Source organism: Pyxicephalus adspersus, chromosome 8, assembly GCF_032062135.1.
Source record: "Pyxicephalus adspersus chromosome 8, UCB_Pads_2.0, whole genome shotgun sequence".
NCBI classification, from domain to species: Eukaryota; Metazoa; Chordata; class Amphibia; order Anura; family Pyxicephalidae; genus Pyxicephalus; species Pyxicephalus adspersus.
The window spans coordinates 64512086-64532025 of NC_092865.1; the positions used below are offsets into that span (position 1 = coordinate 64512086).

Consider the following 19940-nt stretch of genomic DNA (forward strand, 5'->3'; position numbering starts at 1 on the left):
TTGTTTGTTTGTTTGTTTGTTTGTTTGTTTGTTGCCCTGGGCAGAAGTCAGGGTAAGGGTTTCTTCTGACCACCACTCTACAATATACTGTGAGCTGTATATATTGTGATTATAGTAGGGGTTCCCTGAGATCTTAAAGTTACTTAAGGGTTTCCCAAACTAAAACAGTTGAGAAACATTGGCTTAGGGGGAACCAAGCAAACACCAGACCAACATATGCAGACATGCATATCCAGACTGAGATTTGAACCTGGGATGCTGGGGCTGCAAATTCCAGCTCCTGAGCCTCTTTACTCCCCATAGCCAGTAGAGCTCTGACTCGTACCTTTCCTCTCGAGTAATATTACAAAACAGAACATATCTACGTGTATTTAGAATCTTTGTTAATAAGCTGACTGCTGTGTGTTTTATTTCAGAAATAAAATCTTCTGGTTCGGCCAAAAAAGTATTTGGGTATTCTGCCATTGGGTTTGGACGACACGTCAGAAATATCCTAATATCGTACCTGGAGGATTCAGCTATCAGCTACTAAAAGCAGGGATGTCGGTGTTACATACTTGAGATGCACTACATATTATACCAAAGATTAAGACCTTTTTAACTGGAAATAGCAGTGTGTATTACTCATAGCAGTCAGTTACTGTCCTTCACAGAACTGACTACACCAAACTCTTATTTATAAAACATGGAAGCAGACATTCCCTCAAACATTCCTTCATAGGAATGTTCCAGGTCCATGTGTGTTGATGGCAGTAATTGATTCCCTCCAGGGAATGTTTGGGGGAATGTCAGATTCCCTGTTTTATATATAGAGCCCTTAATGTGTGTTTGGTTGCTATGTGTTAATGCACAGCATTGCTTTTTACATTGTTAATAGGTCCTGATACCGTTACATGTCTGAAGTGTTTAAATTTAATGTTAGGCCTTGTACCCTTCCAAAGGCAGGGTGTTTGTATGTGTTAAGGGGAAGTATTCTGTTTATCATTTTGCAAATTATACTGCCTTTATAAAGGTATTTAGTGACTTTAACAACTATACTGGAAAGAAAATTTACTGCTCATAGGTACAATTTGCAGGCACATAGAAGTGCTGCAGATACCTTCTGTTCCTGCCTGAAAGATTCAAATTCTGATACTTCCTGCTAGTTCTGAAGTTTCCCCACTCCTTTCTGCTTTTCACTGGCTATGATCCTAATAAGACAATTGGAATGTATGTTGTAGGAGGGAGCGAGCTGGCTCTGACACTAGTAGCAGAGTATCAGCGCTTTACCTGATTTACCATTTGCACTGAAAGTGCACGTTATACCCATCAGCAGGATTATTTGTATTCTTAAAGTGAGTTTTAGGGAACTATGCACTGTAAGCTATACAGGGGTGGCCATTGCTGCTTTTCATGATTTAACCTGAAACAAGTATGCAGATCCGGTACTCTAAGATCACTTGCTGCATACTTGCAAATAGAATTTCAGCAATGTAAGCATTTCCATGTATGCAGGTTACCTGTAAAGCCCATCTCCAGCCAGAACCTTTATTTTGTTACCAATTTTATTTTAGTGAGTAGAAAAGGGTTACTAAAAACCTGGCATAGAGATGATTTCACCCCTAATTACAAAAGGATAACGTTGTATCTGGATTTGGGCTTTTAGGTATTTGTCCAGACCAAACTTTTTTTTGTTTTTTTCAGTTGTTTATAGACTGAGAAAAAGTTAGAACCTCCGTCAGGTTTTAAGTCTCTGAAACCTAGAGATTTTCCTAACCTAAGAGATTTTCTCTCACTTCCTGTTCAACAGCTTTACCCAACAAAAATAAAGATAATCCCTAATAGTGACACTGAAAGTAATAAAAATATAATGGGAATTTTACTGCTCCCTATTAAAAAGCATTTTTAATTTTGCTTATTTCCATGTAGATCTTTCCTCATTTACAGTCTGGTTGGTTAACTGTTGTCACTAGGGGAAGAAGTAAGGGAATCTCTCTTTCAAGGAGTCTTGTAAAGAAGTAAAAACCAGACAGAGTTCTAATCTTTCACCATGAATAACTTGGGTTGGAAATACACTTTAAGAACTGTTTTTATTTATGGACCAAAAACCAAAGTGGACTGTTCATGTGATAGGTTTTTTTTAATCACTATGTTTGTGTTTTTGATGCAATTTCTGTTATATATGTCTAATGCATCATCCAGTATACGCCATGCCATATAAAAATGAAACCTTTGTGTAAATGTACTTTGAAGTTCATTACTATTTGCAACTGAAGCGGTATTGAACAAATTTGAAAATATGGGTCAACTTTTAACAAGGTTCTGTGAGGAAGAACACAGAAGTTGATTGTGATGATCAGAATACGAGCGGTATTGCTTTCCTAATAGATACAGATATCTTCTCATGAAAAAAATACAAGGGATGTGATCGTTTACCTGATTCAGAAAATACTAGTTGCCTAGCTGTCATACCCATCCTTCTGTCTTTATGGTTTTCTGAGCCAATGGGCCTGTTTTAATAAAGTTCTCCAAGGCTGGAGAGGATACACTAGTATGAGTAAAGCTATAATGGAACTGGTCCAGGAATAAATCATTTGTTAGCAAAAAGCAAATGACTTTCCAGGTTGCTGGATCACCCGGCTCCACAGAGCTTTAATAAATCAGGCCCAATACGAGCAAGAATACTTTAAGGTTTAGGTCAGTAACTCAAGAAAAATAGAGAGAGCCAAGCAGTTAGAAGATCAATGGCAATCTGCGGCTCCTTTCCTGGTACTCTTGATTTATTGCATTGCTTTGCTTGAATTTCACTGTAACATTAGCAGGACAGAGGGCCTATTTAGATCTATGTGTTACATTATTGCTCATTTGTTTAGACATATTGTGTATTGCAATGGTGCCATTCAAAATGAATGGTAAAGCAATGCATGTTATGCACTTGTACTGTGCTTTGCAGTAACACCCTTCTCACCATGGAATTTACCACAACTCAGAGATCTAAATTGGTCCTAACAGAAAAACAGAGGTCTGTTCTGTCAGCCCAATATCAAACCTTACCAATCCAATGACAGTGTTTCCTTTGTTTTGTCTATGCAGATGCCTTACATTTTTTTTATGTACTGGGAAAGCTTTTAAGCTTTTATGTATAAAGTCACATTAAGCATTTATGTTTCTGAGGGTTTTATCTGGAATATTTTATTTTCTGTAGATGACATTGTACTCCTTTTTATGTACTGAAATGGTCTATTTAAAATGTTCTATATTACTTCAGGTATTCGTATATTTAAGTCTAATGCTTTTATACAAGATTGCAGTGATGCATGATGTATTATGTTTTCTTAACACAATTTGTCTATACCAAAGTAGTGGATTTGTGTGATTTTTCTATACCAAATAAACTCACCACTATCAGCTAATCAAGAATCAGCAATGATGAATAAGTTTTGTAACCTACAGAAGCCAATCAATCAATCTTGCACTGACGGAATAACAGTAAATCGATCTTTGATGATGGAGGATATAAAGAAACTGCAGTGCAAAAGCAACCGGTGAAATCACTTTAAGAAGAGCGGCAATAAATACCAAGCAAAGGATACAAGATTTCAGCTGTACTCACTTGTGATTCACAAAGAGTTGTACTATAGTACAGCAAATGCAAAACTAGTACAGGATTATTTTTAAAGCTTAGATAAATTCATAGCTCATTCAAAATGAACAGGCAGCCTCAGTTCACAAAAAGTGAGAATTAACACGTGTATTGATGCATCGCAATAAATCTGAATAGGCTCAAAAGGACAATATAACTGGAATATAGAAAAATCTCAGCAAGATATGCGCTTTTCACTTATTTTGAAAGTACCAACAATTCCAGTCCATAGGTTTATCACTAGCTGTCTGTTAAAGGAATTCACAATCTAAGGTCTCCATCATAATCATATCACAATAACCTAGTTTATGGCCAGTTTGGGGAAGAGAATGCAGATTAAACTACAAGTATGTTTTTGGAATGTTGGAGATAACCAGTGCCCAGAGGAAACCCCACAAAGGCCATAGTGCTAACCACTGAACTATTGTGCCACGCAGCTCTCAGGATCGTTACATACCTTTGGCAAAGTGTCAGCAAATTGCAGGTAGAATTAAAAATATAGTGTTTTGTTATTTAAAAAAATGTAGGCTAGCCCACAATAACTTCTCCTGCTACCCACATGGGTACATTTTTTTCTAATGTCCTTCCTAGGAAGATAGATGTTCTTTCTTTAGCACGTCTGTCTTATAGCTGATCTTAACATGAAACACATTTTAACTCACCTAAAGTATGGTTGCATGATGTCATAAGTTTTGTTTCTCCCTCTCTTATGAGAGCAGGGCTTCTCTTTAGGGTGTCCATGTCACTGCCTGCATGATATAGACACTTGTTATTGGCTGTCCAGCAGTGGGGTCTCCTCCCCTCATTCAGAAGTGGAGCCCCATTATCACAAGGGGACTGTTGGGGCAGATTGCAACTCTGAATCAGCAGCGCCCTGCACCCAGAGATGGCGCTGGTAAGGGGCATAAATGATGAATGCAGGTAAGTACAGGAAGTGCCCGAGTTAAGGACATACAACATACGGGCGACTCCTAGATACGAACTGGCTTCCCCTCTCGTTTGTGTGCAGGATGGAGGCTTGATGGGGAAGAGGGGGCGGTTCGCATGCATTGCAGAAGAGGTCTTTTGCTGTTCTGCAACCTCTTGTAACTCTTTAATGACCAAGACAAACTCTGCAGTTCTTTCTTTTTGCATATCAAAGCACAGCTTGCTACAGAAGTTAATGAATGTCTTCTCCTCACTGAGATTTACTCACAGTGAGGATTTTTTAAAGTAACTGACACCACGCTACGTAATATTACGTTGAGGCAAACATCTGTCCTAATTACATTTAATAAAATAATGCACGTTCCGACTTGCATACAAATTCAACTTAAGAACAAACATACAGTCCCTGTCTCGTATCTAACTTGGGGAATATACCTGTACAGAGAAAAGATTAGTGTACAACAAAAGGTATCAGAATTAAAAAGATTTTAACTAAAACCAAAGAAATAATACGAAGAACAGAGCAGTGTACTGTATATTAGGACAGTTCGTGTAGAACCTGTACAGGATTATAGGTATGTAAACTAAAAGTTGGAAATTCCCTTTAAATCCGTAATATGTATTAGCAGAGACAAGAATCTAGTTTGACGTAAACAGTTTGCCTTTCCTCTGGCTGCAGACGGATGGGTGTAGGATTCTATTTCTGGAAGTGGAAGTTAGTGGTCAGTGCCTGCTGTGTCTTCGGATGCATTTTTATAAGCCAAAGCCTCGGATGTGTAGAAAAGAGGTCACTTCATACATCTGGAAATTGCTGTGTATTCATTTTTCATGAATTGCATACCAAACACCCTATAAAGTGGCTAATGTATTTTTATATTTATATATAATAAACATTTTGCTTGGTAAAGTGACTAAGTTGTATTATGTGTTTTATCAGTTCCTTTTAAAATTTACATACATAATACTTAGGAAAAGTGTTTCTAATAATTTGATTAAGTTATCTATGGCTGGTTAAAAGTATTATTTTTGTTTATATCTCACCAACATTACACAGCAACCAGTCTTTCACTGATCTCAGTTTAGAGTCTGAAACCTGATTGCAAGGGATTCTGTATTCTACAAACATTTTAGCCTTTCCAGTTATCTGTCCCCCCTCCACCACAACACAAATGACTAGTCACTAATATTACCTTGTCTTTCCCTGCAGATGATTTTCCTCATTCATGATTTATCATAGATAGTTTCTCAGGTTAAAAAAAGACATAAACCTATCAACTACTGGGGAAAAAAAACATTCTAATCCCACGTCATGCATGTTCTGCAATATGCCTTTGTAGAGGCTGCCATCTTGGTAGAGGCAGGTTTTTTCTTTCTTTTGTCAGTGCCTCCAGCAAGGAGAACAGTGAGGAGCACAATGGCATTTTTCAGGGTACTGCTTAATTTATGACTTAACCTAAACAAATATGGACTTTTTAAATTCTGTTCTACTTTAATAAAATGGTATTATACTTTATTGGTATTTGCGTTTAGTTATTTTACGTAAAAACCTGATGTGCTGTTTGGAACTTGTTCAGGTTTAATACAGGTTAGGGTAGTAAATGTTCCCATGTCCAGGGTAATTGAAAATATAGAAACAGCATGGAGAACTAATCTGTATAAAGGATAATTGTTGTGTCTGCAACTGTAAGTGTTGCAGTCATATTTTATTATTTATGAAATTGAGAATTTTACTGACTGCTGTGAATCAATGCCGTCCTTAATAAATAAACTAATGGACAACAGCACTTTCATTTTTTTCATCAAAAAGGAGAATGTTGAAATTGGGTGATTATATATAATTCTTTTCTCCTTCCTGTAAGCTTTCCAATTCTATCCACCCAAAGATTTATTTTATTTATAGGTACATTTGATTGGCAGTCATCCCAGGCTTGGATACTCCCACAGCAAAATCTTCACTGCCATATTTCCTGAGTGTTAATTTGGTTTGGATTGGTTTCATCTTCTTGTGCATCCCAGGAGTTTAAGGTGAAACTAAACTTGGGTAAGAAAAAATTGTGAAGAGGTACGTTCATTCTGACAATGTCACTTGTGCAATAAAATAAACTTACCTGGCTGTTCGCAATCTTTTCTTTACTTTTGTACATTGATCTACACATTCCCAGCTTATTCTACAGTGCCAATTACCGCAGCATACCCCCATATGCCAGGAACTAATCAACTCCTGTGTGTATGTGCAGTTATATTATTCTGGTCTGGCTTATCAAGATTGTCAAAGATCTAGAACCTGGAAAAGGTACAAGTGAAGATGGCACTGCCATCTTTGCAATAAAAACTGATCATGCAGGTAAGCTTGCTTTACTGCAAAAGGTATTTTACCTGTCCTCAGCAATAAACATCCCGCTTGCTAACAGTTTTTATTTTTACTAGTTTAGATCCAAGAGCTTGCATTCATAATATGAAAAAGATCAAATCCAGGAGAGTGGGAGTCATGTGAAGAATTAGACAAGCCACACTATACAATCTCATTGTAGAATCTCCTTTACACTTACTAATTCTGTGTAATAAAAAGACAAACATAAGTAATCTACTCAATAAAGGGCAGCACGGTGGCTCAGAGGTTAGTACTCTGCCCTATACAGTGTTGGGTCCCAGATTCGAATCTCGGCCAAGACACTATGCATGGAGGTTGCAGATTCTCCTTGTGCTTGCATGGGTTTCCTATAAATACTCCGATTTCTTCCCACTTTCCAAAAACATGCAGTTAGGTTAATTGGCTTCCCCCCAAAATTGACCTTTGACTGTATTAATGACATATGGCTATGGTGGAGACATTAGATTGTGAGCTCCTTTTAGGGACAGCTAGTGACATGGCTATGAGCTTTGTAAAGCGCTGCGTAATATGTTGCCACTATAAATACTGTGTATTAGTAGTGGACTTGATGGGTCACTTGGCCTTTTATTACTTCTTTATGCTTCTAAGTAAAACAGGTTCTTGTTCTATACTGTTTTTGGTAGATCCAAAGGTGATTATATAATCAGATTTTATGGTATCACCTTTTAGAAGCTTGAGCACAGAGATCTTATCAACATACTCATGAAAGAGAAAAAAGAAACTGCCAGGTGAAAAAAAAACTTTACAGCACTTGCCACTGAAATATGAATTTTAGGTATAATAGGCCTGATTTATTAAAGCTCTCCAAGGCTGCAGAGGATACACTTTCATCAGTGAAGCTGGGCGATCAAGCAAACCTGGAATGGATTTCCTCAAAGTCATTTGCTAGCAAATGTTTTGAATCTTGGACTAGATCCATTCCAGGTTGCTGGATCACCCAGCTTCACTGATGAAAGTTTATGCTCTCTACCCTTGGAAAGCTTTATTAAATCAGGCCCACTGATTCTTTTAAAATATGGGAAGATATAACAAATCTATTTTATATATTGTGAGATACATAATTTGTGTTACTTTGTGATCTTTTTATTCTTTTGTTTGTATACACCTGTGTTACATTTATACCAACACTAGAGGGTGCACACATCATGGCAAACAGTCACCAAATCGCCGCCCTGCCTTGTCATCAATGGTTCGTACAATAACAAACTGGCCTTCATCATTTAAATAACCACATGAAACAAAAATCTGACAAAAAACTTTATTAAACAATATTTTTCAGACATAGTTTACAAAAGGACATAAAATATAAGTGGTCTTTAAAATAACTTTGGTCATATAAAGTCATCTATTGCTTAATATATCTACAAGTACAGAGTGTTGTGTATATTTATCTATGTACAGTGTATATATTCATGTTCAACAAGCCTTATTGATTATATACAGCCATATAATTGCTCTCTATGACCTATAGACTCTATCCCCCCCCCCCCACCCCCACTACATTTTAGTGGCCAGCTAATTAAAACGTTGTTATCTGATATGTATCGTTATGTATGATACACAGGTACATTGTTCTGTATTCTCTATAGGGTTCTATTTAAAAAGCAGGGAATCTGACATTCCCTCCAACATTCCCTGGTGGAGAATCTATATCTAATCCAATATGTTTCAATGTCAGTAATTGTTTCTTCAGGTGGGAATGTTGAAAGGAATATCAGATTCCCTGTTTTATAAACAAAGTGACAAGATATGGTATACTGAATATGGATTTGCTGGAAACTAGAAATCCTTATATACCTTGTGTACTGTTCATGTAAAAAAAAACGGTGGTAAGTGTTCCAAATCTAACCATCTGTACGTAATATAATGTTCGTATAAAAAAGAATAAACATTTCTTCTAAAAATCCTAATTTGCCATAACCATAGATTTATAAACCAGATCCAATACTGCTATGAATTGTCTTATTTAGGCATAACTGAAAAATGTCCTGGAAGCAGGCACATTGTGAGAATAAAGATGGCATATCTACAACCACTGTATGGGCATCTGATTGGTATCAGTGGTTTATCAGTAAAGTGATACGTCAGTTCTTGCTTTGCAAGCCAATGCTGCCATCAGATATATTTGTTTTTCAATAGGCACTGTATGCATATCTTTTTCACAGTAGTGTGCTTGCCATTCTGGTAATGCTGCAAGTCCTTCCCATTCCTTCTCAATGGTGGACCAAGCAGTGCATAATGATGTATGAGCACTGCCCAGTCCTGGAGTACTGTGAGCTGCATGAGGATTTAGCCCTAAGGAGGGGTATGCCTGACAGGTTGGGCTCACAGGAAATGGGCAGAATAATGCTGTAGTTTTCCCTGTAAATGACCAGAAAGCACTGAAGTGTGTAGACCAGTGCTTCTCAACCAGGGTTCAATGGAGCCCTAGGGTTCCTCCAGAGCAATTTGTGACTCTTGGGCCAGTTACTATTGACTCCAATGATGTTTTAAGCTATCTGTAGGGGTGGCATCCTTGCCACTGGCCAGTAATATAGGAGGCATGCGTCCCAATGACCACCACAAATATTTACTGTGAGCTGTGGATATAGTAAGTATTGTAGGATTCCCTGAAGACCTGAAAGTTATTTCAAGGGTTCCCACATCTTAAAAACAGAAAAACATTATTAAAAAAATAATAGTCCTGCTTTGGGATAGCCATACATAATAAAGTCTAATTGTACACTTTCCTTTCAGCTTCCAGTTATGTAGTGCAAGGGCCTTCATGGTTGGATGAAACCTAAGTTGGCCATTTAGGCCCTCACATGAATCATTTTGGCCTACTTCAATTTGGCAGTGAAAACAGCATTTTACAGACAGCTTTTTTTCGGCAAACCAAAGTGAAAAGACCTGGGGAGATAATCTGTCTTCAAACAGGTTTTAATGCAGCATTAAAAAAAGTCCCACTCAATTGTCTTGGAAAAATACCAATAATCATTGACAAAAAGGGGAAGGGACTAGAAGTCAAAATGCTTACAATGAAAATGTGTTGGGGGTCTTTTTAGGCACTGTATTTTGTTTGAAAACATACATCAAGAAAAGACTTGCCAAAAAAGAGACTTTATACATACCTGTTGTGCTGCCTGTCCGACCAATCTTTGCTCTGTTTAAGAGCTATGGCTCCCTAAAACACTTCACAATCAACACTTACAGAAGTGTTGGAATTTTGTGTCTTTCAATGATTTCTTCCACTGATGCCCTACATCAATACTGTATCCTGTAGTGATGTAGGGACCAATGGAAAAATCCATGCAGCACAGGAGGAACCAGAAATATACCCAACATAAAGAAGACATTGCTCTACAAGAGAATGAAGACTGGACAGGCAAGCTGCAGGGCAGGTAAATATAAAGCCTCTTTCTTTTGCAGATCTACTTTGCTACAAAGGCAGAGTGACTTTAATGCTGATAGAAGTTGTATGTACATGCAACAATTTTTTCAATGCTTGAACTTTATATAAAAAAGTACCATTTAATTATAGGACAACATCAAAAGATGTGAAAAACAGATACAATGAGGCTGAAAACTAGAGCAATGTAAATTATATTGGCAGCTAGGAACCATGCTTTAGGTTTCAAAATTACTAAAGCAAACGAATGACACTTGGGCATTTGCAATATAAAAAAATAATCAAAATCAATTTAAAAAAAAAGGGATCTAAAAGCAACAAAAATCATTTACAGAATGATATTGTAAGGTATAAAATCTCTGCCACTTAAGTTGAAGTCATTGTGTTATGTATTTTGTCTCTCTCTTTGACCTTATTCAGCCCTGCATGTGCAAAGTCCTGGAATCTCAACAGCCAGAGTGATGTATGTACAGTGGTCACATCCTTGGCAGCCTGATATTCCAATGTCATTCCAGGACAGACAAGAAGACTTTTAATAAACAAGACCTGGGTGCTTAATGGCTTGGTCTTTGATTGCAGGGAAAGGATGACAATTACAGGTACACATAGCAAGGAGTTTGAGTAGAATTCGGGACTGAGGAGTGGTGTAGGGAGGAAAGGAGAATCTGTAATATGTTGGCAAACTATTTGTGGGTAATAAAATATATTACCCAGGCTGTTTACAATGTAATGGTTTCTTTAGTACAATACTTATTTTTCTAATTTAGTACAATATTTTCGAATGAGTCGTTTGCTATAAAAATGTACATTGTTTTGTAAAAGTTGGCCTCATCTTGTATCTGTTTTTACATCATTGAGCCTTTATTCTGGCACAATTATAAAGCAATGAAGGCAACCTTGACCACATTTTCAATTCAGATAAAACTTCCTGATGTACACAAATGAATAAACACCAGTGAATGTTTAGTTGATGTCAAATTCACTGCTCCATAAGTATGCCCCATAGAGTTCTAGCACTGCAACAGATGAAGGGGATGTATAGTTTTGAATCCAGGTTAACTTTAGTCTCCTCTCCCTAGCAGAATATACTCATCTTTCATTAATCCCTCACTAATTCAACTGAACAAGTACCAGCACAGTGACAAAAACAGAATCCATTGGCCTATATAAACTTTGACTTCTGGCAGCCAGGTGGATAAATGAAAGAGAAGGATAGTATGTTCTACAGCAGCGGTCACCAACTGGTGGTCCGTGAGAAAATTTAGGTGGTCTGTGGCTCTGGCTGGTGCGCCCGTGGACCATGTCTTCCATGTGGATCGCAGGCGCAGGGCAGTGGGTGGGTTGTGTCTCTGCCTTGGACCTGCAATGGCAGAGTGGGTGGATTCTGGCATCATGATGTCACTCCGGGGGAAGATTCCTACCCTTTGAATGACACACGGCTCCCTGCATATGCGCAGTCTAGAGCCCATAAGTTTAGTGGTCCATAGGTCCGAAAAGGTTGGTGACCACTGTTCTACAGATTTACCTGAATTAAAGTTAACCTGTCAAAAAAAGAATAATGTGGGCTGCCATTACTGATGCCGTACAGGAAATGAATGTTATATTGTTTTATATAATTTAAGTTGGAATAAAGTCAAAATTCCAAATGATCAAACCTGTTGAGGGTCGGGGATTCACAATAATTAAGCCTGAGGGTTGATATGAATGGCCACTATGTGACTCCCATGACAGTTTTTCTTAAAGGCACCCTTGTGCCTCCTTAACGCTACATGTTTACTGTAAGCCTAACCTACTGGTCCAAAAAACCAAATGTCTAAATTTACTGCAAAACAAAAGGGATAAAGGCACTTTCTGGTATTTGGTATTTACCACAATTTCAATACAAATTAAAATCAAGTGTTTAAAAAGGTTGAAGAACCAAGTATTTCTAATAAGATCAAATGTAAAACAGTAATTGCATGGAAAAGTTACAGTTTAACCAGAGCAAACATAAAAGACTCTTTGGAAACACTTCTTTTCACAGTGTTTCAATTGTTTTCTATACAGCCTGAGGTTACTTTTTTAATTGTCTCTTCACACAGTTCCTTTAACACTACCTAGTTTATATTTTAAAGTGTAACAATCACTTTTGATAGCGTGAGACCAGCATATGGTGACAAATGATAAAAAATCATACCGTAAGACCACAATCACATTTAGAGAGGTCCGAATAAAGATAACATAAAGCAGTTGTACAGTTTGTACTCACAGTGCTGGATCAATATTCAAAACCCAGGGATTGTTTTAGACCCACTGCATAGTAATCTGTAGCCAATTTATATTTAAATGAACATAAATTACATTTATTGTTAGTCACCTAGTATTCTTTGCAAGGAGTTTACCTATCAAAACAAATTAGGTCAAGGGACCCCCTTTTTCCAGACTAAAGTGCCACATTACAACACACTGTTGTATATAGAGCTCAGTTGTATCTGGTCTGGTTGGGACACAATATCCCGTATCAGCATTATTGTTATCATGAAACTTCCTGCTGAACACATGGAGCACAACAGGAAAGTATGACATGCACAATTGCATGATACTGGCTACAGAGTCGTTGGCAAAATCTAGAATTCTAGCACCTGTGCCCAGTAAAAAACCCAGAATCCCAAAGGGGAATGCCATGAAGAGTATATCTAAAGCAAAAGTGAGGGAAGGGATTTATCTCCCCTTTTCAGTGTTTTACATTCCAAAGACAAAACCGAAAGTGAACGGAAATCTCTCAAAAGTGTCTCGGGTAGAAGAAATCATCTATTGTTCAGGTGCCAAATCAGTGACATTATCTATGTTAGTAACTAAAAAAAAGTAATTGCCACTATTGTGTAGAATTCCTCTTCTATCCCTGTGATAGGCAATCCCCACAGACACCAATCAGAACCAGATTTTAACTTTTCCCTACCCTACCCAAAATAAAAACCTTGGCTTCAGATACACTTCAGACCATTGACTTTTTCTTTAACAATGCCTCTTGAGTATTACAGATATATATATAGCCCTTTGTTCATTTTTCACTGTGAAATAATTTTACAGTAATATTGCATAAAATAAGATTTCCATACTCTGTCAGTAAGTCAATATTTGAAATGATTGTGACTTTTTGATCAGCACTCTCCTGAGTTCAGAAAACAATAAAAAAGCATATAAACCTCAAAAGATGATAACATTTGTAAGCATAATGTACATGTATCAGGAAACATACTACAGGATGACTATACTTTATAATATTGCAGATTTCATGGGTGATTACCTATCAGGACCGTAGGATGGGATGCATATAGGATACTTGCAGCATTTATTATGGCAATCATGCTCCAGTTTGTTTAAGGCTCGGAAAAAAATGCCTATTGTTGGTGGAAGAACTTTGCTCTTAACTTCATAAAAATAAGTGCTACATATGTTTTGTTCCATTTGGTTCCAAGAGAAGAGTGGAGTATCCAGCATTACCGTCTCCTGAGTGTTTGGGAGTCAAGAACTGGTTGACAACCTTATTAAAATGTATCTATATTTCAATAAAATCTAGTCCAGCTGTGACAACTTTAGGAAAATGTTGATATATTTCAATAACATCCTGTCCAGCTGTGTTTCCAGATGATCTGTCTTCAGTCGGTATATCAGATCCAGCAGAACCAGAACAATTTGGGCGAGCAGTATATTTGGCTAAATGATTCATATAAAATTGTGTTCTGAGAACAGTGCGTACTGTATGATAATCTTGTAACTTTAGCTTTTAAATCACTGAAAACAAAAGAAAAAAGAAAAAGATATTTATCCAATCTGGTTTAGAGAAATCTCATACATTTATTCCTTATTACAGCCAGAGACACAATCTACCCACCACCCTGAGCCTGCGATGCATATGATAGACATGGTCCGCGGCCCTGGCCGGTGCGCCCCTCCAGGGGGGATCCTTCTCCTGACGCCGCTGGAGGGTGCACCAGCCAGAGCCGCGGACCACTACAATTTTCTCACGGAACACAGGTTGGGGACCACTGCCTTACAGGGCTGTTAAGGAAAGGTGATTACCAGTGATTGCATATCTTGTGACAAAACAAAATTGAGATTCCTTTATGGTGTTATGGTGGTATATTTCACATCCAAATGGGTAATAGGGGTCTATTTGGCCAGCAATGGGAAATTACACACCTTAAGGGTGTTGTTGGAACATGCTAAGGTAAGGTTGGGACATGCTAAGGTACTAGGTTTTCCCTGACTTTCCAAGCATGGTTTTCATTTTTGCCTAGAAAATTACCAGCCATTATATCTATTGTAAAAATAGTATTTCATACATGACTTTCTTTTTTCCTTTGGGGTCATACATGGAGTAAGTTTCTGTTCAACTGATGATGGAGTGTGTTTGAAGTTGATGAAGAGCACTTTTGAGGTGGTAAAAGATGTCTAAACTCAAGGACATCAATGTAACATGGCTACTATCATTCAGCAAGACAGTGGTCGCCAACCAGTTGTCCATGGAGAAAATCTTGGTGGTCTACAAAAAAATGTGGACATTATTTGCAATTTTTGTGTTATTAATAATAAAACAAAAATAATATTCTAATAAATTCTTCAATTCTTAATGGCAATTTTCGCCTTTATATTGCACTAAATTCACTAACTGTACTAGAAACGGAAAAACAAGTGACGTCAGTGTAGGAGTTGTAGGAGACTAACGTTGCCGAGCCGTACGCTTCAGTATTGTTTCCACCATTACAACAGTCACCCCTCTCCGCCAATACCGATTCTTATCCAATAGTTTTATTTTATTTGTTTATTTCTCAGATGAACTTTTAGGTAAGTATGACCTTAGCTGTGTATTTTCTTTAACAGTTATATATAATGGCATCTTGTGTTTGACTTCTTGTTTGGTCTTAGATTGGAATGAAATAAACCCATAATGAGTGAGAAAAAGCAACCAAAAATTTTGCATTTGTTTAGTAATACCAAAGATAATACAACTAATGATACTTCTAATAATACTTCACTTAACCGTGAGCTGATCTGTGAATCAGAGCCTCCACAGTCCTTGTCAGTACGATAAGGAAGATCAATATTTTATAAATGTGTTTATCTTTATAAAAAAATTTATATTAATGGTCCTCAGGATTTAAAGTTATGAATTTAGTGGTCTGTGAGATCCGAAAGGTTGGAGACCACTGCACTAGGATATATTTATGGAGACATGGCTGTCCCCCTGGCTGGACTTTAAACACATCATCCTCTGTTCATTTTCATTATCTAGAAGTTAGTGGTGGGGAGGGGGTGTTAGTAGCTTAAAGCTGCGTACACACTTCCAATTTTTATCGTTGGTAAACGAACGACCCTGCACGATATCTGTGAACGATCGTATGGCACCGATCCTGTACATACAGATAACGACACGATCATTCAAAGATATTGTAAACACGATAGATGCGATCGTTTGAACGATACAGGAAGTGACGTGCACCACAGGAAGTGAGCGAACATTCGTTCACCGCGCATGCTCAGACCATGGACGATCACTGAACCACCGTACACACGATAGATGGTCAACGATCGTCGTCCGATCCGCCGGTCCGGTCGTTCATTTCCAACAACTATCCTTGTTCGTCGGCGTCGTTGGTTACTTTTTTTACGAACGATTTTTGGCCGTTCGTCGTTAATTTCCAACGGTAAAAATTGGAAGTGTGTATGCAGCTTAAAGCTAAGCTTTAAGAAGAAAGATAAGATTGTTTGTGCTTTCATGAAGTGACAAGGACTATGGAGTATTTCTGGACGATCAACAGGTATTTTCTGTACTTGCTGAAAATGTTCTTAGATTAAAAGCTGAACACTTATATAGCCACCACACCCAAGGACTCCTTAGCTGTAATATATTACGATTTTGTTTTTGTGTTTAGATACACTTCAGTATTAGAAGGTTTGCATCTATCTGATACATTTGATTACACTAGATGTTTGTTGAGGCTAATATTGTGTTCGAACCTCCTAATATTACCCCTAAGCTGCAACAATTTTCCACAGAACCATAACAGAAAAAATCCAGCTACTAAACTCTCCAGAACACTTGTTCCACATTATGTATCCTGAAAACTGACAGGTCCTCTTTAACAAAAAAATAATATTCACCTCTTAACACATTGAACTCTATACATTTGAAGGTGCTGATGAGTTCTGTACACCAAACGCTGTGATTAACACGTTGACGACAACGATAACAAACACAAGTCCTGTAGCAGCATTTTCCAACTTATCCAACACAGCGTGTCTGGCAGGATTGTTAAGATCGTATTTTACTGAAAGAAAAATAAACATACAATTATGAGTATCACATCTTCAAGGAGTTTCTCAATATGAATCTATTGAAACACAAACACAAGTGAATGTTACAGTATACACATTGAAAAGATTTAAACAAACTCTGTTACAGATTCTTACCTTCTACACGGAATAAAAACAAACACATTAAAAATATACAAAGCTACAGAAAAAAGTACAGCCCCCATTTAACAGTATATTTTTCTAAAAAATCAAACAGAAAACAATGTCAATAAAAAATAAAGAAATAGGCAATCAAACAAGCTTTACCAGACCTCTGCAACTACAGGCATTGTGTAGCAATTCATCCACAAAATGCACAGCAAAAACCCAAAGCTTAGCTATCCTAATCTGCCCTTCCCTCCAGTGACACTAAAAGCTTCCAGCCCATAAAAGACTAAAGACAAGGAAAAAGAGAATACTTCTCCATTTACAAATAACTCTGCGATACCAGTATCATAAATACACTCTGTATTAAATTATTATCAGTCCATTATATATAAATATATATATATATATATATATATATATATATAATTTGTAAAAACAATATATAAATGCTCTGTTTTAAAACTTTATAAACCAACACAACATAAAACTGATAGCAAACCATTACAGCTGAAGGTTATACATTAATGTGACAGCAAAGAGTGACCTCACCATTCCCCCAAGTCACTGGCACAGCACATATTGGTATCAACAACAGAGTAGCAAGAAGAACAGGAAAGCGGGCCTCCTATTGTGTGCAGGTTCTTTCACTTCTTAGATTGTAAGCTCCTCAGTTCAGGGTCCTTCTCCTGTGTCACTGTCTGTATCTGTCTGTCATTTGCAAACCCTCTTTATTGTACAGTGCTGCGTAATATGTTGGCGCTATATAAATAAATACTGTTTAATTATAATGAATTATTTATAAGGTACAGGGGTGGTCAGTTTTAGGGACACCAAAACCATGAACTTCATTGGCAAGGAGACAGTATCCTTTTAAGCTTACCTTTCTAATTTGACCTGGAAAAAGTAAACGCTTCATTCAAGCTGCTGCCAACATCACTAAAACATGCTGTCAGTTCCACCTGAGGCGTATTCAGGGTTATGGCTGCTTGTATTGGAATATTGGCAAAGATTTAAAATGACATCAGTGCCGTCAGGCCATAAACTCGTCTGAGCCATTCATGTGTGACGCACATTGTTCACAGTGTCACAGCTAGAAACAGCTGCAATCCAAGCTTCAAGGCTTTCCTTACATTATTATTAAATCTCTTTCTTATATTACAACCAGGAACTTATTTCATTTGTGCTAGCAAACGTCACTCAGCAGTTAGCCAGAAAAAAAGATGTTCTTCTATGAAACTAGAATATATGATTGATATATATATATATAATATTATATAGTCACTGCTCACTTTGGAGAATATTTATGATCAGGCACAATCACTAACTTGGATTTGCTGACATTAATATTACATTTACTAGGTTGTGAATGGTAAACTCAAAAAATGTTTTATTTGTAGAAAGGGCATTTGTAAGCCAATAAATGTGCAGGAAATGTGGGGAGTTAATATCAGAAATTCCTTAGCACAGATTTTTGCCAAATTCATCAATACACAGATATATATCTCCCTCCTTTATTATAGAGCAACAGCTTTGGTTTAGGGCTACAGAAAATGGCTGGGAAATTATGTCACCTGCAAGTAATAAAAATAAAATATACTCCTAGATAGTAAGCTATTCGGGGCAGGATTCTCTCCTCCCGTGTCACTGTCTGTATCTGTCAATTCCAACCCCTATTTATTGTACAGCGCTGCGTAATATGTTGGTGCCGTGCATATCTTGTTAAATAATAATATATACTGAAAATTTTTTAAATATTGTAAACAGTATTTATATAGCACTAACATATTACGCAGCGCTGTACATTAAATAGGGGTTGCAAATGACAGACAGATACAGACAGTGACACAGGAGGGGACCCTGCCCCAAAGAGCTTACAATCTAGAAAATATACTGTTTGTATCTGTGTGCATCAGGTGTTTATTTTGATATTTATGGGACATAGCCAATTAAGATCTGGCTTTCCCTGTACTAAATCACTGGAGAGTTCAATTCTGAATTTCTCTGGGTTACACACTGTTCTTTCTCACAAGCATTACCCCTCCCTGGAATCTTATTTACAACGTCACATTGGAACTTCAAACTTACACTAAACTGCAAATGTTGAGACATAGGACAGATCTGTGAAGACACAAACAAACAGCTGGGTATTTCCAGCAATTACAAAGTTTGGTTTAATGCTGACTGTCCTAGATGAACTTTAGGCTAGGATTAGCAAAAGGCTCATCATATACCCAGATAAAGATTTAAATCTTCAATATTGGAATGGGTAGCTCCCTAAGGCTTTGTGAACTGTATAAGCACAATCGGGTTCAGTAGGCTTCTGGTTATTTAAGGAGCCACTGTACCACCGGAGCAAATCTGCTCATTCCCTTTAGCATACATGTTTCTCATTGCTAACTGGGCAAACAGCATGTAAAACCAATGAGACTGTAGGGACAAACAGCCTGCGGAGAAACAAACAACACTGTCATAGAACAAAGCCACAGTCGCTTCCTCCCGCATGTCTGCATGCTTGGTTTTGATTTTAGCTGGCACTGCCTGGCATCTGCTTGTTGCTCTTCACAAGTGGTAAGGTGAAGGCCATGGACTAAGGATATGTTTGTCCTGCCCTACCCACCATGTTTTTCTTAATAAGGCAAACCAGATCACAAAGGTACTACAAAATACAAACCAATGAAGATGAGCAGAATTCCCACTACTATCTGGAAGATAAAAGATATGGAGATCAGAATGATGAGGGGTATATAGTAGGAGAATGAGGGTCCTTCTTCAATAACAGCTTTCAGTTGTGATGCATTGGCCATCAGTAAAGCAACATCCAGCATGCTTTCAGCTGCACTCTTTTTATTGGCATAATGGTTCATGTTCAGGTTTCTTCTGGCTCTTTCGGGTTCGCCCTGGAGCAAAAAGATAGAAACTTGGCATAAGAGAGGCACATTCCATATATATATATAGATATGCATATACAGGTAGATATGTAGATATGCATATACAGGTAGTTCCAGGGTTACATACGAGAATATGAGATAGGGACTGTAGGTTTGTTCTTAAGTTGAATTTGTATGTAAGTCAGAACAAGTACATAATTTAAATAAATCCAATTAGGACAGATGTTTGTCTCAACATATTATTAGGCAGCCTGGTGTCAGTTACTGTATAAAATCCTC

General features: G+C 37.4%; 2 protein-coding genes across 2 annotated transcripts in view; one reads left to right on the plus strand and one right to left on the minus strand.

Moving 5' to 3' along the window:
- CARD19 (caspase recruitment domain family member 19) overlaps positions 1–5460 on the plus strand; it is a gene marked incomplete at its 5' end in the record, with an annotated part of 12821 nt that extends 7361 nt beyond the window's left edge. Inside the window, 1 exon segment of the mRNA XM_072420969.1 lies at positions 417–5460. Within this exon segment, the coding sequence (XP_072277070.1) occupies positions 417–532 (116 nt within the window).
- Positions 5461–8185: 2725 nt separating this feature from the next.
- On the minus strand, positions 8186–19670 carry NINJ1 (ninjurin 1; the record flags this gene model as incomplete). The annotated part of the gene is given in 3 exon segments (XM_072420970.1): positions 8186–14103; positions 16474–16640; positions 19445–19670. Coding segments are annotated over 2 exon segments (375 nt in total), but the record flags the coding sequence as incomplete, so codon positions are not given.
- Between the last annotated feature and the right edge of the window lie 270 nt (positions 19671–19940).